Source organism: Garra rufa, chromosome 17 (assembly GCF_049309525.1).
Source record: "Garra rufa chromosome 17, GarRuf1.0, whole genome shotgun sequence".
In the NCBI taxonomy this organism is placed as follows: domain Eukaryota; kingdom Metazoa; phylum Chordata; class Actinopteri; order Cypriniformes; family Cyprinidae; genus Garra; species Garra rufa.
This window is the reverse complement of record NC_133377.1, coordinates 10,897,875-10,923,345: the sequence shown is the minus strand read 5'-3', so window position 1 is coordinate 10,923,345 and position 25,471 is coordinate 10,897,875. Positions and strand designations below refer to the sequence as shown.

The 25,471-nt window shown below is 35.6% G+C and overlaps 1 protein-coding gene across 3 annotated transcripts in view; it reads right to left on the bottom strand.

The window, feature by feature from the left end:
• ptp4a3a (protein tyrosine phosphatase 4A3a) overlaps positions 1 to 25,471 on the bottom strand; it is a 54,219-nt gene that overhangs the window by 16,712 nt on the left and 12,036 nt on the right. For 2 of the 3 annotated variants that reach the window (XM_073821587.1, XM_073821589.1), the window contains exon 2: positions 792 to 1,233. In XM_073821587.1, coding sequence (XP_073677688.1) covers positions 792 to 896 — 105 coding nt within the window. In that variant the 5' untranslated portion in view covers positions 897 to 1,233. Of the gene's footprint in view, positions 1 to 791; positions 1,234 to 3,623; positions 3,781 to 25,471 lie in introns of those variants that run through there. The other variant, XM_073821588.1, reaches the window with a different exon arrangement.

The following is a 25,471-nucleotide window of genomic DNA, read 5'->3' as shown; positions in this document are numbered from 1 at the left end:
CAGCACTTTAAGCACCAACACTTTTTCAGTAAGTTGCCTTTCTTGTAGAATTGTGCTTCAAATAAAGAACTTTATATTGACCAGATTGTTAGTTAATCATTTACAAGTCAATATTGCCTATATGGACAGGGATTAAAAATAATAATAAATAAAAAAATAAAAAAGTGAACTTGTAAAACTGCGGTGTTAAATGTGATGCGGTTGAAAATTTGGGTGCACCTAACTTTTGTGCTGGTGCACCTAAGAAAAAAAGTTAGGCGCACCAGTGCAACCAGTGCAAAAAGTTAGTCTAGAGCCCTGTAGACCAATATGATACAGTTCTTATGTACGCATCTAACCTCCTTACAGATTCATTCGGAAAGAATCACTTCCGAGATCGTCCCTCCCAAACCTTTTCATCTCGTTTTTATTGGTTGACGAAAATGTCAATAGACTTTTGTCATAGTTTTTGTCATTCAAAACGAGTTTTCGTTTCGTTATCTTCTCGTTTTCATCGGTGAAAAAATGTCATTAAATTAACAAATTAACACTGCTGCTAACCAATCACAACACATTTAGTTTTTCGGAAGGCAGGCTTTCATCAAACCTGGAACTAATCGAGCCATTTGTGCCAGGCTGGGGAGAAAGCTATTGTAATAATGTCAATTATGTGAGCATGAGAGCATGTTCTAATGCACCCCAAAACAAAATAAAAACTTTGTAAAAGAGCACAATAGGACAACGTGCTGCTAAAAGAGTGAGATGGCTGGAGAAAACAAAGTTTCAGGTATAGACGGTAAACAAATTCTCACCTCTATGAAGCTGCTCAGAGTGGAGTTTGTTGGGTTGTGCGTGATCAAGAACCTCATGTTCTTGTAGCACACCTCCACAGGAGCCGGCCGGTTCATCCGGGCCATTGTGCTTCCTCCAAATCGCTCACAAGCAAATTCACCTGACGGATGCGCTTTGCGGTTTTGTTCAGTCTTTAGATCTTTAGTCTTTAGAAGTCCCCGATCTCTTGTATCTCTCTCTAATGGCTTACGGTAGCCAGAGAGGTAAGATCACCCCATTAGATTTGCGAGGAGTTTTGGGTGGCAAGACCACAGGCGGTAGAGGAAAGAACGTCTCAGAGCATCCAGAGATCAGCGTAGGTCAGATATTCCCCCGTGTTTAGACGTGCAGATGTTGAGCGTGGCAGTAGTCTCCAGTCCTCTGCAAGAACGCCATGGACAAAGCCACTACCGAAGGACAGAGCTGTAGAAAAGAGAATCAGAAAAAAGAAAAATACGTTTTCTTCTCTGGAAGCAAACTGACAGGCAGACAGACACAGGACAGTCCGTTGAAGACAAACATGACGCACACATGACAGCGCGGCTCACGTTAACCACAAGTGTGTGACCACAGATTACATAGAGAGTCCCCGAACCCACCCACACAAACAGAAAGCAGAAAACGGCTTTTCCTTTTTCTTTTAATGCACTTTTTAAATGCGATTCCTTTTCAAAGTGATACGAGTTTAAACTTTTTTTTTCTGTTTAAAATAGAGGTCGACCGATATTGGTTTTTACCGATACCGATAGCTAGGTTGGACCACACTGGCCGATACCGATTAATTAACCGATAGATTTTGAAAATGGATATTGAAGGGCAACTAAAATAGTGCTCTACGATTTAAAAAAATAAATACTAAACCATACTTTTTAAATGAATAAAAATATTAATATTAATTATAAATTGATCATTAAAGTTATTTCATAGTTCATTAATGTTAACAAAATGAACTTCGAAATTTAACAATATATCAGTAAATGTTGAAATTAACACTTTGAACAACACTTCTATTCTACAGCTTTCACCAATCTTAGTTGATGTTACAAATGGGCTCATTGTAAAGGGGTGGGAATCTTTAAATTTTAACATTTTTTATTATATAAGCAGGCTACTTTTAAAACAATTACTTATTTAAAATTAGTGTTCTTTAAGTGTCGGCAAGTTTACAGAAATAGTTGTTGTTTTTTTCTTTTTCGTTTGATTATTACTGATGAGATCAGACAGTTGCTGCTTTAACAGGCTGCATTCAAACGAATGCAGATCTATTTCGATGTATCAGATGTTTTGTCCTGCTCTGAAAACATAACTGACTGTGTGTACATCAGTTTCGTATAAAAGCATTTGAAAATCCAAGTGCATTTAACCGCATCTGCAATCAAGCTTTTTAGGACGAACAAACACAAAGAGCAATTGAAAGTCTGTCAGTGCATCTACTGCATTACAAACGGCAGAAATGAAGGCACATGTAAAGTCAAAAACTGCGATTGATAGCTCACACGGTCAAACAATACACACTTATTAGCTCACTGTGGAAATTCTGTGCAATGAAGCCAGCCGCGTTTCTGGCGCGCACGCGTGCCATATGCGGGAAAAACACACGCTCATTGAAGAGAGGATTGAGATGCGTCTGAGAATCTATTTTTCACCCACCCTTTAATGAAACCGAACAAAAGTGCAGCGCTGTGTTGCGCGGACAACTTGCAGGTATCACACACACACAGGACGCGTTCAAGCATAAATCTAAAACAGTTTATTTAATCACCAAACGGGCAAATGTTTACTTCAAGAATGATCAAAAAGCGGCAAAGGTTAGTTTAAACATGAAACGGAAAGAGAAAGTGCGATCTATATTGCAGCCATTTCAGAAACAATTTCTTTTCTGTTTTACATTTATGTTTAAATATGATTTGTTTTTGTTTTGTTTCAGTTTAATATGTTAATTACGAAAGAAGTTTGTGTAATTTGTAAATGTCATAAAGGACGTGGTATGAATTGGACGGCAATACGCCAGGAGAATTGGAGAGGGTCAGACACAATTTTTGACCACTTCGTACGTTTTTATTTGTGGAAAATCCCTTCTTTAACGAATTTCGTTTTGTATTATTTTTATCTTAATTTTTAATAGATATTTTTGTTGATCAGTTATTAAAATCAAATAGGAACAGGAAAATGGCATTGTGAAATAAAGTGCGTAACAAGATGCAAACTCACCATGCTTTAACGGCCTGAAGAAAAGGCTAAAACATAAATTATAGCTCTATATTAAGCATACAGACTTAATTAGAGCTACAGAAATACAAATAGTTTGCTTAAATGCACAATACTTAATTTTCCAGCCCAGGGTCAAGTCTTTATGAACGATGTGGGACAGATGTGTAATGTAAAACTAAGGCGCGCTGTGACTGATTTTGTCGGCTGAATGAACACAGTTTGCTTTCTCATATCTTTAAATCTGCAACTTTGCTGGCTAAAAATATGAACAGCTGGATATAAATCAATACAAATATATGGTAACAATCCTGGCATTAAACATTGGTCTGGGGCTTAACCTCTCATACTCTATGACAGCGGAGCGTGAGCCGCTTCAGCAAAGAATGAAACCCGGAAAAACCATCGGCAAGGATTTTTGCCGATAACCGATAGTTCGGCCAATCAACTATCGGTGCCGATTAATCGGCAAAACCGATACATCGGTCGACCTCTAGTTTAAAAGCAAAATTTGGTTATATGCAATCATTAAAATAATTTTAAACATTGAAGATTGAACAAGCTGCACTTTAAAATGACGCATTTGAGATCTAAAAGTTACTTACCCGGGCTATGTCTCTAAGTAATATTTTTAGCCTTATGGATTACAGCCCATTCTGGCTCAGACGGGCGCACAGGCGAACGCTGAGAGTTTGTGATGTATGACTGCTGCTCTCGTGCGCTCTAGAGTTTTACTGAGCGCTCCCCGCTGGTCTGCGACTGTAGGGACCTGCACGGGTGTCTTCAGCAGTGCCGTCTGCAGCTGTTAAAGGTGCAGAGACTCACTGAGTGTTGACAGAAGGCGAGTCTCTCGTCCGTTCTGTTAGCGTCACGATGCCACTGTCTGTAAACAATGCTCTTATGAAAGCACCGAGTGGCTTTTTGATTATAGTTTGGAATGAAATATAAACGGCATGCTATTCAGTGTGTATTTTTTACCACACACTGCTTTTAAGAAAAATTATAGTACGTGACACTTGGGTTTGGGTAATGTGGTTTGTTGAGGTAATGAACATGCATGCTATTGTTATCGCACGAGAGTAACATTTATAACACTGTGTGTATGCTGCGTGAAAGACTTTGATGTAAACAACCCCAATATGGACTAGAAGCATGGTTGAAGGAGGAATGCTGATGATACTTTATCCTTGTTTAAAAGCATAATGTTGTAGGTTTGATGTACAATATATGTGACCCTGGAACACTTAAGTAGCACAGGGTATATTTGTAGCAATTAGGGCTGTTTGTAATACATTTATGTGCAATTGAAAACCATGATTTCTTGGTTTTGATTCTTTATTTTTTTAACCAATTATTATTGTCTCACTGGTATTATAGATGTATTTTAAGTCATTACAAAGGATATTGTTCACTTACATCTATTTTTATTACCACAAAAAAAAAAAAAAAAAGTGTTTTATAGTTTTGTTTTTACCAAATTATTTTCTATGATTTTAATGGTTTCATTAAATTATAATAATAATAATAATAAATAATATGTTTTAATGGTTAAATTAAAAATTTTAAATAAAAAAACCTGTTTTACAGTTTTGTTTTTTTACCAAATTCTTTTCCATTACTTTTCTGCATTTAATTTTAATGATTTCATTAAATTCAAGTAATAATAATAATAATAATCATAATAATAATAATAATAATGTTTTAATGGTTAAATTATTATTATTTTAAATAAAAAAAAGCCTTATTTTATTATCTAATTATTTGAGTTTTACAGTTTTGTTTTTACCAAATTATTTTCCAATACTTTTCTGTATTCCATTTTAATGGTTTCATTAAATTCTTGTAAGTAAGAAAGAAAGAAAGAAAGAAACAAACAAACAAACAAACAAACAACTAATTTCAACCATTTCTCAGACAGTTTCAAAAGTTTACACCCCCTTTCAGAATCTGCAAAATAAGAGGGTTTATTTACTGACCTGAATATGATATTTCACATAAAATATGTTTACATATAGTCCACAAGAGAACATAGTAGTTGAAATTATCAAAAGTTTACATCTCCTTGATTCTTAACACTGTGTTGTTACCTGAATGATCCACAGCTGTGTTTTTCTGTTTAGTGATAGTTGTTCACGAGTCCCTTGTTTGTCCTGAACAGTTAAACTGCCTGCTGTTCTTCAGAAAAATCCTTTAGGTCCCACAAATTCTTTGGTTTTCCAGCATTTTTGTGTATTTGAACACTTTCCAGCAATGACTGTATGTTTTTGAGATCCATCTTTTCACACTGAGGACAACTGAGGGACTCATGCACAACTATTACAGAAGGTTCAAACACTCACTGATGCTTCAGAAGGAAACACGATGCATTAAGAGCCGGGGGTGAAAACTTTTGAACAGAATGGAGATGTGTACATTTTCCTTATTTTGCCCTAAATACCATTTTTTTTCATTTAGTACTGCCCTACAGAGGCTACAGAAGATAATTGCATGTTTCACAGAAGACAAAATAAGTTAAATATACCCTGATCTTCAAAATCAAAAGGTATTAAGAATCAAGTGTATGTAAACTTTTGAACAGGGTCATTTTGATAAATTCAACTATTATTGTACGCATCTTTTGCGTGAAATATCTTATTCAGGTCAGTACTAAACAATAATTTTGGTAAAATAATTCACATTTTGCAGATTCTGAAAGTTGACATCAACTGTATATCAATATAAACAGTATTGCCTCTCTATATATAGTTTCTAAAAATAAACTGATATGGTACAAACTCAATATATTGGTCAAATTTGGTCAGATTTTCCAATCTGATTTGTCTGTTCAGACCAAAGTGGAAAAACAGCACTGGACAACTATTGTTTTCCGACACCGGCTTGTCATGAAGGGGAAAACAAGTCAAACAGTATTTACATGTTTTCAAACAGCCATTCAACACCAAATACCTAAATACATAATATTTGTTTACACTTAACAGTTTTACATTTAAACCTTTAACATTTTACAGTGTATTTTGTTCTCTCGTATTTTGATGTTCAAAGCTTTTTCTTGTCAATAGAAGGAAAACACCTTTCAACCTGATTTTGTGATGTAAAATCTGACGGTCACATTCCTTGTCACAGTGTTAAAATCTAAATTTAAGTACTGTAAATGTAATGTAAATAATGAATTATTGTTGTAAAAGATAATGAGGTCTGCATATGCAGCACTGATTAAACACTTAAAAATCAGACACATAAAGACTTAATTTGGGAAGTTGTATTAGGCCTTTAACTGCAATCCAAATCCGCAGTTTGTGGCTGGTAATTAATTAAAACTTTAATACTGAAGCTTAACCTAATTTCCGTTTCTTTTCTTCAAAATAAACAAACTTTTCCTAAATGGTTGCTCCTACACAAACAAATCATTTCATTCGTTTTGTAGAGCAATAGAACACAAAACAATAACAACCAAACAACATTGACCCATTTAAACTAGTTAATATAAGCCAACTTTGAACTTCACTGAGGAACAAAAAAGCTGTGAGAGTCTGGACCAGGACAGTACTCTCAAAGGGACACCTTTGTACCTTCTTTAACCCTAAAGGGTGCATATTAGTACCTCAGAGTATCCCTTGAGGTACATCAGTGTGGAGCAATGAGCTGTTGAACAAAGAGCAGCATGTAAAACAAACAGTGAGAAGAATACTTCTGACACCAGCTCCACCGGGGGTCCGGCCCCGAGGTGCTGTACTCGTTTACTTCATGCAGAGTAAGGTTAATTGGTTGATTCTGTGCTATGTCAACAGCACACAAGGGTCACAGAGACACACAGAGAGACTCGTGAAGATCTGTAAACAATAGCTGTCGAGGTAACAACAGCACCACCAGCGTGAGATTTACAGCTAAACCCACAGCATTAGCATGAACTTCAGCGCTGAGGGTAACCATGACTGTGTTGCGATCGTCTTCAAAGGCTAATTACCAGCTCAAGTCCCATAAGACCACAAATACTGCTTAAATATTTGTGCTGACTATTGTAAGTGCTGCTGTGGGGCATCTGGGGTGTGGCGGCACTAACAAATAATCCACAGCAAAACGGGGACGGGAAAGAGAAGAGAGAAATTACACTTGTGTTTGAAGGCAAAAGAGGAAATTGTTGAAGATGAAAAGGTCCCTGCAAGAGGCGTTATGGGTTGGAAATGGATCAGAGATACACTAGGGCACTTTACACATGGTGCTCAGTCACGTTGGTGACTATTTAGATATTCACTTCTACACAAACAGGCGCCATGATTTTCTATGTTGCATAAGCTGGCCCCTCAGAAGCATCCTGGAGCAGGTCGAGTTGCTATTTTCAGTCACCAAGTGTCTGGACGGTGCCAAAAAATGGCCTCTTCTGAATGTCAAGTTGTAGACATGCAGACTTTCTGAAGGATATATGTGTACATGGCTATGTGAGAAACATATGGAAGCCCATTTCAATCACTGAATGTTTTTGTTTTAAAGTAATTGCGACTTTTTATCTAAAGTTTGTTTTGTGCAACTGCAAGTTTCTATCTCGCAATTATGTCTTTCTAACTCACAATTGCTAGTTTATATCTCACAGTTCTGAGAAAAAAAGTCAGATTTGTGAGTACACAATTATAGTTGCAATTCTGAGAAAAAAAAGTTGCAATTACAAAAAAGGCAGAATTTTGAGTTTGTATCGCAATTCTAAGAAAAAAAGGTTGCAATTCTGAGAATAAAGGCAGAATTTTGAGTTTGTATCGCAATTCTGAGAAAAAAAGTTGCAATTCTGAGAAAAAAGTTAGACTTGTGAGTTTGTAACACGCAATTCTGAGAAAAAAATTGCAATTCTGCGATAAAAAAAAGTTAGACTTGTGAGTTTGTAACACAATTCTGAGAAAAAAGTTGCAATTTTGGGAAAAAAAGTTGCAATTCTGAGAAAAAAGTTACAATTCCAAGAAAAAACAAATTGCAATTCTGAGAGAAAAAAAGTTGCAATTTTGAAAAAAAGAGTCACAAATGTGAGTTTGTAACACAATTCTGAGAAAAAAGTTGCAATTTTGGGAAAAAAAAGTTACAATTCCAAGAGAAAAAAAATTGCAATTCTGAGAAAAAAAAGTTGCAATTCTGAGAAAAAAGTTAGACTTGTGAGTTTGTAACACGCAATTCTGAGAAAAAATTGCAATTCTGCAAAAAAAGTTGCAATTACAAAAAAGGCAGAATTTTGAGTTTGTATCGCAATTCTAAGAAAAAAAGGTTGCAATTCTGAGAAAAAAAGTTAGACTTGTGAGTTTGTAACAAAATTCTGAGAAAAAAGTTGCAATTTTGTGAAAAAAAGTTGCAATTCTGAGAAAAAAAGTTACAATTCCAAGAAAAAAAAATTGCAGTTCTGAGAAAAAGTTGCAATTTTGAAAAAAAGAGTCGCAAATGTGAGTTTGTAACAAAATTCTGAGAAAAAAGTTGCAATTTTGGGAAAAAAAGTTGCAATTCTGAGAAAAAAGTTACAATTCCAAGAAAAAAAAATTGCAGAAATCTGAGAAAAATCTGAGAAAAAAGTTGCAATTTTGGGAAAAAAGTTGCAAATCTGATAAATAAAGTCATAATTGTGAGTTTGTATCAATTCTAAGAAAAAAAGTTGCAATTTTGAAAAAAAAAGGTTATAATTGTGAGTTTGTATCATGCAATTCTGAGAAAAAAGTTGCAGTTCTGAGAAATAAAGTCAGAATTGTAAGTTTGTATCACACGATTCTGTGAAAAAAGTTGAGTTTATATCTCACAAATTTAAGAAAAAAAGTTACAAATTTTTGTATAACGCAATTCTGAAAAAACAGACAAAATTTTGAGAAAAAGTCAGATTTCTGAGTTTGCATCACATAATTCTGAGAAAATTGCAATTGTGGGAAAAAAGTTGCAATTCTGAGAAAAAAAGTAAGAATTTTGAGTTTGTATCATAATTCTGAAAAAAAGTTGCAATTCTGAGAAACAGTCAAAATTGCAGGATATAAACTCACAATTCTGACTTTATAACTCACAACTGCAAGTTTATATCTCACATTTCTGTATCACGCAATTTTCAGAAAAAAAGTAGGGATTGTGACAAAGGTCGGAAACGGAGTCTACTTGAGTGACCAGAAATTTTAGATATTTTAAAATCAACCAGTTGGTTTTACACAAGTCCTGTTTAATTAGGCAAGGTCAGATCTGATGCATTTTTTGCAATATATGGACACTAAAGATATTCATTTGGATAAATGAGAAATATTTAACAACTTAACTTAAATAATAGCAATGCACTGGCATTTTGACAACCAAAAACTCTAGTTTAAAAGCAACAACAATAACAATAACAACACAAACACATATATTTTTTGATTTCAGAAGAAATAGTTTTGAAGGGTCTGCAACTATTAACTGAACCAGTAACTTTTAATTAAGAGTTTCTTTGGTGATGCGTTGTCACTGTGTCCACATCTATTTTGTGCATGCAATGTGAATAAAGCACAAGAAATAAACATGCCATAGCAGTGCCAACTCATCAGCATGTTGAAAAAAATAGCAATATGTAAAATCTGTTTGGCTGAAATATCAAGAGGCAGCTTGTTGCTGAAGAACTTCACTATGACATTTAATTTACCTCCTGAGAACACGACACCCTGAACAGTATAACGAGATCAACTGACAAATTAATTTTCGGCTTTTGACTAAACGAAAACTTAAATTTTGGTTTCGTTTTTTTTTTTTTTTTTTTTTAGTGCGTTCCTCCTTGGGAAATTTGCATTTACAAGTTGGGAAATTGCAATTACAAAGTCAGGTGTGCTCAATTGATCTGTTTAAAAAAATTAAAAATAAATACAACAAAAATAATGTGCATTTTTTTTAAGGTTTCATTCAATTTATTAAGAGGCACCAAGAGGCACAATCCCACCAAATTTTTTATGTGTCCTTAGAGTGTGCTCATACATATGTGTGTCAAATTTGGTGAAAATATCTAATTTTGTTTTGGAGTTATAGTAATAGAAAAATGACTGATAGCTGACTTTGGTTGCATTTTTTTTTTGCCACTTACTATCAAAATTTTGGCAATTGGGCATTAGTGTTTAGCCGGTATGTTTCTGAATTTCCTACAGTGGTTTTGTGTCGATCAGAGTTACGGTTTCTAAGATATTGGCAAAATGTTTTTAATCACTAAAATGCAACGTTGCACAAAAAAAAATAAGGTAAAACCTGGCATGTTTGGTATCGCTGGACTCGGCAAGGATTCAGGAGTCAAAAAAGGTGACTACTGTGAAAATAAGTCAACCACACCAAAATTTATGGCTTAAAGCTGGCTCGAAACTTCACAGGCTTCTTCCGGGCATTGTGCTGACGACCCATACAGAGTTTTGTAACGATACGTCAATGCGTTCGTAAAATACAGCATTTTACAACAAAATACAAAATGGTTCGACTCGGCATGGTGAACCAAATCTAAAGAGACCAGTTTTGTTATTTTTGGCCAAACCATTAAGAAGTTAAGCAAAAATATCTATTTTTCCTATCTCCTGACCACTAGGTGGCACTGCACTGAAACACTGCAGGTAGCCTCAGGTCATGCTTGTTATCTCACACACCAAGTTTGGTCTCAATACGCCAAACCATTGCAGAGATATAGTCTCACATCTATTTTTGCGTGCTTTTCGTAAAATTCGTTGGCACGTTATTCGAGAATGGTTGGTATAATCAACTTGAATTCCATAACTGTTTGCCAGCATAATTGGTGCATCATGCCAAGTTGAACCATTTTGTATTTTGTTGTAAAATGATATATTTTACGAATGCATTGACGTATCGTTACGAAACTCGGTATGGGCCATCAGCACAATGCCCTGAAGAATCCTGAGAAGTTTCGAGCCAGCTTTAAGCCATAATTTTGGGTGTGGTTGACTTATTTTCTTAATCACCTTTTTGACTCCGGAATCCTTGCTGATTCCAGCAATGCAAACATGCCAGGTTTTACCTTATTTTTTGTGCACTTAAGTGGTGCTTTTACAGGGACATTGTTTGTCTGTTTTTGCAGAAAGGCACTGTGGAAGTGGTTTTATGGTTTGCATGCTAGTTCCCAAGTCTTTTAGGAAAGCCAAATGAAAGTTTGCACGAGGAACAAGAATTTAAGTTATTGACTTAAAATCTTCTACTCCCCCACCACTCTTATTCTAATTAAGGGCCAAGCACCTCTTGTATCCATGGCCATTGTTGTGAACCGTTTGCAGGAAAGTTGTAAAATTTGGCACAGCGATAGAGGACAGTCTCAACATCAACCATAGCAAATTTGTTATTCGAGAACGGTTGGTAGAATCAACTTGAATTACATAATCTTGCCAGCATAATCAAAGCCAATTTTGGTGAAAATCAGACAAACCATCTAGGATGAGTTTAAAAACATAGGTTTTATGAACTATTCAAAATAGAAAAAAAAAAACCTAAACCTTATGATTTTTTAATTTTGGTGTTCATTCGACTCGGCATGACCCAAGGATTCAGAGAAAAATTAATTTTGATTTTGTGCCTTACAAAAAAAAGTGATGGTGCTAGAGAGTTTGAGTAAGAGACTCCAAATTTGCTATGGTTGATGTTGAGACTGTCCTCTATCACTGTGCCAAATTTCACAACTTTCCTGCAAACGGTTCACAACAAAGCCAATGGATGTAGAATTAGAGCGGTGGTGGAGTAGAAGATTTTAAGTCAATAACAACTTAAATTCTTTTTCTTTGTGCAAACTTTTATTTGGTTTTCCTGGAAGACTTGGGAACTATCATGCAAACCATAAAACCACTTCCCCAGTGCCTTTCTGCAAAAACAGAAGTACAATGTCCCTGTAAAAGCACCACTTAAGTGACACTAGAAATGTGTCAAAGAGACAAGCCTGAGGTCTGAATCTGTAGACATGCAATCCAGGCTAACAGTATCTCACAAACAGCTCAGAGTGTTGATGTGACTGGCCCGCGTGCTGCGTGTCACCTGCATGTTATAAATAGGCCCGGCAGCTGTTTTTCTGATGCATTTAGCTCTGACCGGACTGGGCCACTGGATATGAGATAACAGTGGTTGGGGGTTTGTTTCCAACTCAGTTTAGCTTAGTGATCTTTGTTTGAAAGACCAACCACTATCCTGAGCGATGGAAAATCTGTAATTAATTATGGATTCATTGGGCTGTTGATCTGGAAAAATGGGATCATAAAGATGTTGTGGTGGAAAGTACAATGAAGTTAACCAGGAAACATGAGATCAGAACAGAAACGCACAAGCTAACTTATTGAAGTGTCAATAACTGTGTTCATTTGTATTAGTATTAGTATCAATGTCAGTTGTATTGGTGTCAGCTACTGTGGTTTGGTCCACGATGCAGAAAACGCAAATGGAATCCCGTATTTGCATTATAATACAATGTCATGGAATTTGGCTGAATTTAGGTGGATAAATGAAAAGTAGGACTGCACACTTGACCAAATCATGATATGGACTAATGTCATTGAATTTTAAACAGATAACAACTACTGAAACATGAAGTCTGCTGGTTCGGTCTTTGTGTTAACGATTAGCAGAATTTTATCTACTAAACATACTCAAGTATGCATGATGCTTGCGGTGTTTTCACCATTTGCCATCAACTCTACCTTCTTGAGTTGATCTGATAGTAATTTCACAAGCATTTCACTATTTTATTTGAAAAAATATTATCAGATATAAACAGAAACTCAAAGGTCTTTGTGACTCGCCAAAATTAAATTATTTGAAAAAGACTGAGAAAATGAATTATAAAAAAAAAAAAAAATGACAGAAATATATTGCTATTAATGACCTTCTCAAAGCAGAGCTAGGTAATATTTTGCAATTATTTAATTATTTTACTCAATGAATCAATTTCAATAAAAGTATTAGGAAATATTACAATTTAGACAGACTGACAATATACTAATGACAAAAGTTAAGAGCTAAAAAAAAAAACTTAAAATCTTAAAAAATGTGTCTACTTGTGATACTCTTTTAGTCATTTTTAATATGTATTGTATTTACTTTTTTGGCATTTTTCATATATATTAACTCTGAGGATAAATGATATGTTTAAGACAACTTTGTAAACTGTGCCTTCATTTAAAAATAAATAAATAAATACAAAATAATAAATACATATATTTTCAAGCCTTATCTCAAAGTAATATTAACATTAATAATAATAGTTTATTAAAACTGTGTTTTTTTTTTAAGTAATAATCACACCACTTTTAATGTAAAAAAAATAAGGACGGTCTGAGACAAGCGGATCCATTTGCAGCATTTTATTGGTACGGACAAACACACAGGGGCAGGCAGAAATCGTAGTCAAACACAGGCAGAAAGGTCGGGGCTGGCAGCGAGAATCATACACAAGAGGGAGTCCAAGAATCAAAAACACGGGAAATCAAACACGGGAAAGAAACGCTCAGAATGTAGCCGGGGCAATACAAGACTTCGCGAAGAAGCTGAGTGAGAGTGGCTTAAATGCAGTCCTAGAAATGAGGTGCAGGTGTGAGCGGTAATCAGTGCAGTGAGAAACAAGGAGCAGGTGAATGCAGTGATTAGTGCAGTGGCTTGTGGGGAATGAAGTCCATGATGTGTAGTGCAAGGACGACCAATTCGTGACAATTGCTTAGCAAAAAATGAATGAATTACATTTTTCATTAGATTACATTTTGATTAATTAAATCATTGGAGGATTATACATTTACTTTTTTACAATTTAACTGCAACCATTTTTGATAAATTAGCATTAATTCAAAACCAATATCCAGAAAAAATGTAAACAATTTCTGAAAATAAATAAATAAATACTATTCTTGGTTTCACTTTTATTAATTGTTAGTTTTATTAATTCAACCGATTAAACAATTTTTGGATCACGTCATCCACTGGAAAGCCACTCTCTCGCGAACACAAATACATCAGTTAGCGGAAGCAGGAGATTAAGGCTAATTTAAAGTTGTAAATATAGATATTTTTCTTACACAAATGCATCGATTCTCTTCAGAAGGCCTTTAATAACCACCAGAACTGAGTGGAGCACTTTTTATGATGGATGGACGCACTTTATTGGATTTCAAAATCTCACTGCCACTATAAAGTTTGGAAGAGCCAGGACATTTTCTAACACAACTCCGATTGTATTCGTCTGAAAGAAGAAAGTCATATACACCTAGGATGGCTTGAGGGTTAGTAAATCTTCATTTTTGGGTGAACTATCCCTTTAAAACATCAAACCAATTGGATTTCTTAGGGCCCTAACATGACAACCCAACCTGCCAATGTATCACTCACCCTACTGTCTAAATATCGTCTGACTGCTAATGTACAGCATTGTGGATTTTACTAAAGACATGAAGTCATCTCATATCCATGGAGCTCTTCATATCTTCATAAGCTCCATCCATGGTGATAAACAAATGAGATTTGGAGGGAATATTGTGTACTTGTGCGGCAGCAGCTGATGGGCCCTCAGGGACAAATCTGCACCTCGATGTCTACGAACACAGCTATGTGCTTCCCACAGGGATAGTGCAGTTGGTCTCCAATAATCTCAGACGCATGGATCACCATGGCAGGAATTTGTCCAGCTACGTGCGAGTAGCTGGGTCGTCATGACTGTGGTGCCATGAAAGCAGGAGGCCCCTTCACTTACAGCCATTACATAGTGATATACATCACACACAGCCCTCCTCCATTAGTCTCAGGAATATTGGTTTGCATTTCATCATGTCAGCTTCAAGATCACACGCCTCAGTCTGATTGAACTGGCTTAAATTGGCCTTTGACCTCTAAAACCAAGCTGTGCATTGGCCTGTCATTTAACAGACATAACATGGTGCCATTTATTTTCAATATGAGCTCTTTTGGCTCAATTCAATAGAAATCTGTAATCTAGTGATTCTAGTAGAATCCTGATATTTTACTTGAAGAAGCACGAAGTACTTCAGAAGATTTGAGGTGCATTAACTCAGAACTGTTTTTTTCCTCCAGATATTGCTGCTGGTATTTTCGTGCTGCAAGGAAATGGACTCATTCAGATGTACCTCATGGGTCTCCCTGCTAACCGTTTTTAAACGCTCTGAAGACTTTGAATAGGCCCACTTACAGGAAAACAGGAAGAGGCCAACAACCTCCAGGTGCCTTTGAGCAGAACAACATGTGTATGAGATAGACGAGTGGTTTTCTTATGAAAAGATACGTTATTTAAGCAATCAACAAGTTAAGAACTGCAGGTAACACGCTGCAAACATCTGCTGTAAACCTTCTTTTTGAAATTAAGAAATTAGTGTTCATTTTATACCATTTTCATGTTTTAGTATTCATTTTGACTGAAAATGATGTACACAGCATTTTTTTTCATTGCGCATTCATTCAAGTCTATTTTATTTAGGCTGACATGGCATATAATTGTATTTAATGAAAACAATATTAGGAGATTAATCTCATGCACAGCCTAGGATGTGTTGAAGTGAGATAATTAAACCGCTAGCAAAGTGGTTCACTGGTTTTCATGGCTTTCAGCTCAAGTGGATCAATATCCACATGCTTTTTTTAATTAGAATTATTTCATCGTTTTCAATGTGTCAATTAAATTTAATGCAACTATAAAACGCTTTACCAACAAACATTTTAGTCGGTAATTTCACTCATAAATAAAAAATAAAATTAAAATATCCAGGGCCCTGTGATTTCTGTGATGCATACAACATGGGCAGCATTCGGGTCTAAGGTAATGTAAAAAGAAATTCCAGGACTTTGAAAGACTTTAAGAACTACTTTAAGCACAACTTCAATCAGAGATCTCACTTATCAAACAATGCCTTCTAGTTCTAAAAAAAAAAAAAAAAAAGAGAAATAGAAAATAAAAATATACCTAAAAAGTGGAAGCACATGCAAAGTATTACTACTAAAGTAGTATTTGGGTTCCTGCAGATATGACCAAGTGAAATTTAAGACTTTAAGACCTTTTTAATACCACCTTATATGAAATTTAAGACCTAAACCTATAATGGAAATACACATTATATTACATGCAAATATGTAATATTTCGTGTGTTTAATGTAAAAAGTAAACAAAATTTCATGGATGTCATAAATTAAATTTATTACTACGATATACAGTGAACTTTTCATATCAGCAGATACTAATGGACATCGGAAAAATAAGACCTGTGTAAAATTATTTAAGACCTAGAACAGCAAATTTAAGACTTTTTAAAGCCTAAAACTTAGATTTTTCAATTTTAGACTTTTTAAGACCCCGCGGAAACCCTGTATTTATTAATTTTTTTGTTCTTTACTGCCTTAATGGTTTGATGTTTTGTACTGTTTAATAAAAAAATCCTGATCTGAAGCAAATCATTTGTGAACCCGCACCAAAGTCCTGATCTAAATCAAATGATTTGCGATCCACGCTCTGAAGTCCCGACCTGATCAAAAGATTCATGATTTGTGAGGTTCCAATCCAAATCAAAATGTTTCACGATTAACAGCCCTTTTCAAATACCTCTTCAAAAATATTGCTATTTTCAAGGGATTTCCAGGCCTTAAAGGTTGTATCAGCGATTTCAAGCCTGAAACATAAAGTGTCAATTTCAGCTGACCTTTCTTCACGATCCGCTCGCTGCCTGCCCCATAAATTGGCTGTAAAAAAAAAAAACGCGTCTTTCTGGTCAGCCTAGGGTCCGAGATATGCCAAAAAAAAACAATCGGTGCTACCAACCATTCCACAGAAAAACAAACAGTGTTCCAACTGGTTAAACACTTTATGTTTCAGCCTAGAATCGCTGATACAACCTTTAAATTAAAAAAAAAAAATGTCTTGTCTTAACACTGTCGGTCATTAAAACTGGATTTAAAGTATAACGTAGAATTTCTCCGAATTTTCATTTGATTACAAGTTATGAATTTTATTTCCATTTTCTATTATCAATGTATTATAAAATATATTATTAAAACTATATTTATAACTAACTATATCTAATATATCCTATGATGACATTTAAATTGAATCCAGAAAAATAGGAAACCCCTGAATTTAGGGACAAAATGGATTGCATAGGACCAAAAAATAAATAAATTTCACATAAAAAACCCTCCACAATCCTCTGGGATAAAGTCTTTCACAAGAAGCTGGACAATGTGGCCTTCCTGTAAACCCCTAGGAGACCACCAGCGGTCTGGTCTGGAGGTCTGTCTGAATGTAGGAATATGAATTCTCACAGAACTCCGAAAGGTCAGGACTGCCCAAATTTGGCAGAGCAGGGAAGGGGATCACAACACAGGAAATCCCTCATCCTGTCCCGCAAATATCAATGAAACACACACACTTCAGTCCGCAATCTATACTGGTCTGCAAGAAGATATCACAACCCAATAAATTAACATTCATACACCTGCACTATCACAGTCTGGTTAACAAAGTTTTGTAGCAGTTTAAGCAACAACAAGAAAGCCAGAATGTATGATCTAGTCATAGCCGATATTTTTTTGGGATGTAGTTTTTTTGTTTTACTGGGACATTCCCTGTCTGCAGCTGTGAGTTTTCAAACAACACGCAAACCCTATGCTGATGTCAGAGGGTTTCCTGTCTGAGAAATGCAGCTGGACCATCAGCCGCATGAAAAAATAAAAATGAAGGCGAAGACAAAGATGGGGGCAAACCATTGTTTGCGAACATGAAACAAATACCCAAAATGCTCAGTAAAATTAACTAGAAATAATTTTGGCATTGCCCTACAAATCTGAACACTGAATATACTATTTCGCTTGTAAATGTGATATAAAAGACATAAAATAAGCTTTTGAACTGAGTCTGAATTGAAAAGAATCTCATTTACTTTAGTAATAAATATTTCACTGACACGCATTATGCAAATATAGGTTTTGCAAGCCTAACATGCAATCTGATCCAAAAACACTTTATACAATAATTTACACTTTGCGCACCTTTAAAAGTGATGCAGGGTGTGAGCTGGACTCTTCCATCATGATAACGTCTGTGTTCAGTTAGTGACCCAGAATCCACTCAGAGGAGAGGGGAAGGGAGTCTGGGAAGTCTGTTCATTTGGCCACACCATAAATACTAAATCTCCCTGAAGAGATCACACAAATAATGTGATGCAGGCCTTACAATTTTGTACCTGAATTTGACATTAACACTCAATTGTTTTTCTACCATATAAATGTAGCACAAATAGTGCAGTATAAATTAGGGCTGCTCGATCACGATTATTTAACATGATTATGACTGGGTCCAAAACTTCATATCAGTGATTAATTTAAGATACAACAATAATAGATAAGCAATACAACAGAAAAAAAGATGAAAAAATAAAAAATACAGTGCTCTTTTTGGAAATACTGAATACTTTAATGCAAGTGCAAAGTAGTCTAACAGCCTACTACAGAAATTGAATGCAATTATTTGAATGTAAAATAAAACAGCGTCTTCTCTGTAAGAATTAAACAAGCTTTGTTTCCTATTAAAACTACAAAAGTCCTTCATTCAAGAGTAGTGAGTGATTTTTCTTTGTATTTTTACGTTTTATTAATATTAAGCACAAAGACAGCAGAAGAAATAATATTTTCTTTCGCTTTAAAGGAGTAGTTCACTTCCAGAGCAAAAATTAGCAGATAATGTACTCACCTCTTTGTCATTCAAGATGTACATGTCTTTCTTTCTTCAGTCGTAAAGAAATTGTTTTTTGGATTTCAGGATTTATCTCCATATAATGGACTTCTATGGTGCCCCGAGTTTGAACTTCCAGTTTAAATGCAGCTTCAAAGGGATAAAAACGATCCCTGCAGAGGAAGAAGGGTCTTATCTAGCGAAACGATCGGTTATTTTCCACAAAAAAAAAAAAAAAAAAAAAAAAAAAAAAAATCACAATTTATATACTTTTTAACCGCAAATGCTCATCTTGTTTAGCTCTGTGAAAACTCCCCTTTCATTTTTCCCTCTAACTTTGAAATCAACCTACATCGCTGTTTTACCTTTTTTGGTAAAGGGTGTTTGACCTTCTTTGCACGTTCACTTTGTTGGCACTTCTGCAGCGATACAGGATGATTTTGAAGTTGAAGGAAAAAATGAGATGGGACATAACCCAACTGTATTGACGCGAAATACAGAGTCCACGCATAGCTAGACAAGATGAGCGTTTAAGGTTAAAAAGTATATAATATCATTTTTTTTTTTAATTAACAGATCGTTCCGCTAGATAAGACCCTTCTTCCTCGGCTGGGATCATTTAGAGACCTCTGAAATTGCATTTAAACTGCATTTTGGAAGTTTCAAATTTGGGGGCACCATAGAAGTCCATTATATGGAGAGAAGTCCTGAAATGTTTTCCGAAAAAAAAAAAAAAAAAAAAAATTCTTTATGACTGAAGAAAAAGAGACACGGACATCTTGGATGACAAGGGTGAGTGAACTATCTGTGAATTATTGTTCTGGACGTGACTACTGCTTTAAGAGCCACACAGATCCAATATACTGGTACACACTTATTTTCATTCTCAACACTTTATGATCATTTAAGACATAACTGACAAGGGCTTACATGAATAATCACCAATCACTCATTTTGAAATATTTTTGCATGTATTTGACCGTTTAGAACAAGCGGCAACCTTCCGCTCTCTCTATTGAAACCAACACGTAAGTGACTCAAACTGCAATTCATCGACTGGCTGCAAAAGGGAGTCAATCCCGCCCAATGTTAAAAAAGAAGCCCAACTTTACAGCAGAAAAAAAAAAAAACGTTTTACAACCTGGTACAAAAAGTGGTTTTGGTCTATATAGTTAATTTCGCACTTCATGTCAACTGTGAGGGGGGTGAATTTTTTTAGAACTCATCCGTTTAACCCTCAAAGACCGAGACAGCCGCTCGCGGCTAAAAATAACTATCGTTCTTAAATGTTTAATAACTTTTGAACCGCTAATCCAATTTGTCTCATTTGGATATTCAGAGGCTCCGTGGTGAGCGTGATTACGTCATCACATTTCCTCAGCACTGATTCGTCAGATGAAATCAATACGTTTTGGTCCTCTGAGCCAAACAGGAACGATTGTTGATGCTTAGTCCCACCCCTGTGTCCAGATTGGTTCAAACTGTCATTTATTCAACCAATAAACATAGGTTTTGGTCTTTTGAACCACCGATTAGTATGTTTCTTTGCAAATCTGAACAAACGCAAAATGAAAGCAAAGTGCGTCTTGCATGCATGAAAACAAACGCAAAATAACACATTTGCATGACAGCATTCTTTGAAAATGTACAGAAATACTCACGACAGAGCCCTTTGACATAACACAAACCAAAAATAAGGATGAAACAGCATTATATATCGGATAAAGCACTGGAATTTAGGTTTTCGCGTCACTATGTGATCTCCCGGTAAAATAGATTGGGACGCAGACTACAGCCAACAGATCAATCTATTTGGTTGTTAAATTTTGTGACTAATTCTTATATAGTTTTTAAAGATTATTTGCTCTATTTTTTCGGTTGCACTCGGTATATTTGTCTCTCATTTTGTGTTAAGTTTGTGAATAATTTGGACTGTTTATTTTTTTTGTTGCACAAGACAATTTGTGCAATTTTCTTGTTACTTTCTACTCTGTTCGCATTTATTGTTCATCCTCGGATTAAGAATATATTTATCTGAAAAAGTAAATTATTTTTCCTGTGTTTTGCTATTATATAACACTGTTTCTGCTATGACTTTACTCCTGAAACGTTTTTGGACAGGTCTATATTGTCAATAAACTAAATAGGACTGTTTTTCACTGAAAAGCGCCTATAATAATATTGTATTAAATGGCTTTAATTTGCTTGGGGAATGTTATATATAGAAATTTTTTTATTTGGAAGTGTAAAACACCTACATACAAATTTCTAAAGAAAAAAATCCAAACTTCAGGAGTTTTTGTTTGAGTACACCAGATTGTTGCTAGCATTTTCCCTTAAATTCTGGAAATTCACTAATTTTTAGAGAAAACAAAAGGAAAAATGTAATTTTAAATTAGCTAGACATAAAGTTCAAGTTCTTATGTTTAAAATGATAGATGACAATTGATGCTGAGTGCTAGAATAGGTCTGAAAAAACAAAGAAATATACAGGTTCCTCAGGTGCCCCAAAAATGTTTTAGGTCTTTAAGGGTTAATTTATATTAAGCCTTAATGTTCTGCATAATTAAGGGTGTGGCCACTTGAGTGACAGGGGGATTGCCGCTGCTGTCACCACTGACGCACTAGGTGGGCGTGGTTTCAGCAACCAGCTCCACCCACATCCCGCCTCTTTGCCCATTTTCGATTTTCCGAGAGTGGCGCGCGATGATGCAATTCCAAGACGGTGACAACCGAATCCCGCCCACTATGAGCTTCAAAATTGCTCTTTAGAAACCTACAGGTGACGTCACGGACACTACGTCTCTATTTTTTTACAGTCTATGGTTTAGACGCGCACCTTGAGCTAAAAGATAACTTTACATGTCCATGTTCTGCTCTGTCTCTGATCACACACACAGAGTTCTCTTTCTTGCTTTTAAAAACCCAACATCAAATAAACATGAATAAATCAAGCACATACTCTGTAATGGCATACTCTGTATATTGTGTTTTTGCTATTTTGCACTTTGCATTTTGTCTTGTGTACTTGTATATTGTTCTTTTTTTATAATCTATGTCTTGTCTTGTCACTGTCACTCGATTGCTCTGTGGAGCTGCTGTCACTAAAACAAATTCCTAGCATGTGTAAACATACCTGGCAATAAAGCTCATTCTGATTTCTGATTTCTTCCCATTTTCTAAAAGTCAAGTTACATGATTTTGCTGATTTGCATGTGAAATTTGGCTTTTATGGAGGAGTGAAAGCGCACCACTGGAAAGGGGGCGCAATAATCCTTTCATCTCGATTACTGTATTTTCATTATCGTTTGAAGCCGAAATCGATTAATTGCACAGCCTTAGTATAAATCACCACTAATGACTGTTTCCAAACAGGTTTCCCAAACACTCTGCACATGGGATAGAAGAAAGTGTTTTAGCATACAAAATGCTACACATTTAAACTATAAGCATGGGCCTTACGTTTTACATTACTGTATGGGATTCATAAAAGCCACCCAGTGCCTATTTTGACATTTCAAACTTACAGCATGATTTGTGTATAATTTCCTGACTGAACACCAGAAGTGTTGGCTGTTTTAAAAGTCTGACATGGGGGAATGAGTTTTCCCTCTTTTCCCACCCCGTCTCCTCGTGATTAAATCCCAGGCTTGCGTCACAGCAGGCTCGGGCAGCCACCCATGGCCCTCCACTGGATTAATTAAAAACATTTCTATTATAACCACTTCATGGGATGAGAACAATAATCCACTGTAAAAGAGCAGTACGACACTGGGAGGTAGATCTGCGCAGAGTGATTGCTTTCACCGGTGTTTCAAGTTCATGGATGTACGACAATCAAAACCACTGGTTACGTTCACTGTTGCGTAACTTGCTGTTAAGATCACAGGCTTTTCAAATAATGTGCGATTACATATGTGACCCTGGACCACAAAACCAGTCATAAGGTAAAATTTTACAAAACTGAGATGTATACAACATATGAAAGCATAAATAAGCTTTCTATTGATGTATGGTTTGTTAGGATAGCACAATATTTGGCCGAGATACATCTATTTGAAAATCTGCAATCTGAGGGTGCAAAAAAATCAAAATACTGAGAAAATCACCTTTAAATTTGTCCAAATTAAGTTCTTAACAATGCATATTACCAATCCAAAATTACATTTTGATATATTTATAGTAGGAATTTTACAAAAAATCTTAATGGAACATGATCTTTACTTAATTTCCTAATGATTTTTGGCATAAAAGAAAAATCTATAATTTTGACCCATACAATGTATTTTTGGCTATTGCTACAAATATACCCCAGCGACTTAAGACTGGTTTTGTGGTCCAGGGTCACATATCACCAAATGAAGGGGGTTTTAGCTGGCGAATTGCGTTCTATACTTTAGAGCTGAAACGATTCCTCGAGTAACTCGATTACAAAAAATGATCGAGGCAAATTCCTCTGCCTCAAAGCCTCTTTTAATAAATTTTAAAGCTCACATCTCATTTTTTCGCAATGATTTTGTTTGTGTAAATGCGTTTACAAAGTGAAAAAAAAAAACGGAAGGAAGGAGTTGGCGGTAATTTTATAATTTACCGCACAACGGATCTCCGTCTACACCACACAGCCGAAAAACACCATATGACCATTCAAGCATGTACAACCATAGATAAGTATAGATAGATCCCTGTTGTTAAGATGGAGGACGTGCTTGGAGCGGTCAAAAGGGAATCTACTTATACATATCTATGGCTACAGCCATGAGCATGATGTTATTGTTTACACGGTCGTCAAGGATACGCGGAGAGAATGTGGGCATCGTTTACAAAAGTCTCCGTTTTGGTCCGCTTACACTGAAACACAACACCGAAATTTTCAAACTAAAACGGGGTCTACACACTGATCTATATAGATCAGTGGGGTCTACAGCGCTTTTAAAAGTCTCAGTTTTCGAGGGTTGAAATCGACGGAGTAGTGTAAACGACATTCGCAACGTTAACCGTAGCAAAAGTTACAAGTTTTAAAACGTATAGTTTTATTGGCTTAAAGCACTCCGTGTGAAACCATGCATGGACTTATGTTTTGACTCCTAAATGCCACAAAGCATTCCAAGAAGAAGACAGTAAAGGCTTATGTTATGCCTGCAGCTGTAGATTTTGAAACTTTTAACTGTTAGTTCTAAAAGTTAAGTTGCAAGACTTAAAGGCAGTGTTTTTGTATAACTATATTAATAGTTTATTTTAAAGTATGCCTTAGTTTTGATCATTTAAAAAAAGTTATTTGAAAGTTATTTTTATTTGTTTTCATCTTTCAGAAAATGCTTTATTTTAAACCCAGAATTTATATCACTTAATTCATCTCAACTTTGTTATTGTTCCCAGTACAAGCACAGACAGTAAAAAATTGGTAATAACTAAATGCTTATTTTAGATGGAATATTGTTGCATACTATGCATTAAAAAAATAAAAATGTAGATTTTAAGAAACCTGTCTTATTTTCTCTTGCATATTTAATATTGCTCTTTAATTACGCAAACATATGTTTTATCCGATTACTCGATTAATCGATGGAATTTTCGGCAGAATACTCGATTACTAACATATTCGATGGCTACAGCCCTACTATACTTAATGCATGTTACTGGTCTTTCAGATCCAGAAACTAGACTAACGTGTTTCATTTTTGCTTTTGATTTGTTGATACATGCTGGCTGATGTTTTAAAACCTAGTCTATACATCCTCTTTTGCATCTGCCTCTGAATCAGACTGTATTTCCCAGGCATATTTCTTTCCTCCATTAACACTGAAAATCAAATATTAATGATTATAGGACACAAGAGAGTCCTAGTGCATTGATATCCTGGCCGTCTTAACCACTAGCGGTAAATACACTGGAGTTCAGAATGATTCATCTGTACATGATGAACTATTAATTACCTCTCCATCTCATCACCCTAACAAGCCCGAACTAGATGGGCCTCTCGAGCATCTGTACGGTGACGCATCTGATGTGAGAGTCAGGGGCTGTCATGAGAACTGTCATCTTGGTTACTAAACCAAATGTATGATGGAGGTGAAGAGTCAGTCTGAAGCTCTGCAAATCCAGATTAAGGTTTGATATTTGATATGTGGAGTAGGGGTGCAACGGATCGCGGTTGATCCGTGATCCGTACGGATCATGAACCACGGTTCGGAACGCACGTGATCTGCGGATTAACTCATTTTTAAAACTTTTAGATTAATAAAAAAAAATTAACAACCGCAGATAAAACAGTGTTTTTCTGCTGATATTGCTTAAAGGTGCAGTGTGTAATATTTAAGATTATCTCTAGACAGAAATGCAATATCATATACATAACTATGTTTTCAGGGGTGAAGAAAGACCTTACTTAATTAACCATTATGTTTTTATTACCTTACAATTACCAGTTTATATCTACATACACCGCGGGTCCCCCACATGGAAGCCACCGTTATGTTTCTACTGTAGCCCTGAACGGACAAACTGCTCTACAGATCGCGTTTCATCACTGCTGTTCTTGGGAAAAAACACTGACACAATGATGAACAAGTAACTGCAATATTCACAATAACATCGTTTTATTGAATTATCAAGTAAATATAATTCTCTTATTTACGTTTTAAAAGAAACTTCATTATTCTTTGCTGTCTGAAACGACGACATCTTAATCGCGTGTCGGTTGCCGTAGTTTCTGTAAAGGGAGGGGTGAGCGGTGGACGGAGCCGTTGGTTGCAATCAGGTTGCAATTCAAAACTTAACCGCTAGATGCCGCAAAAA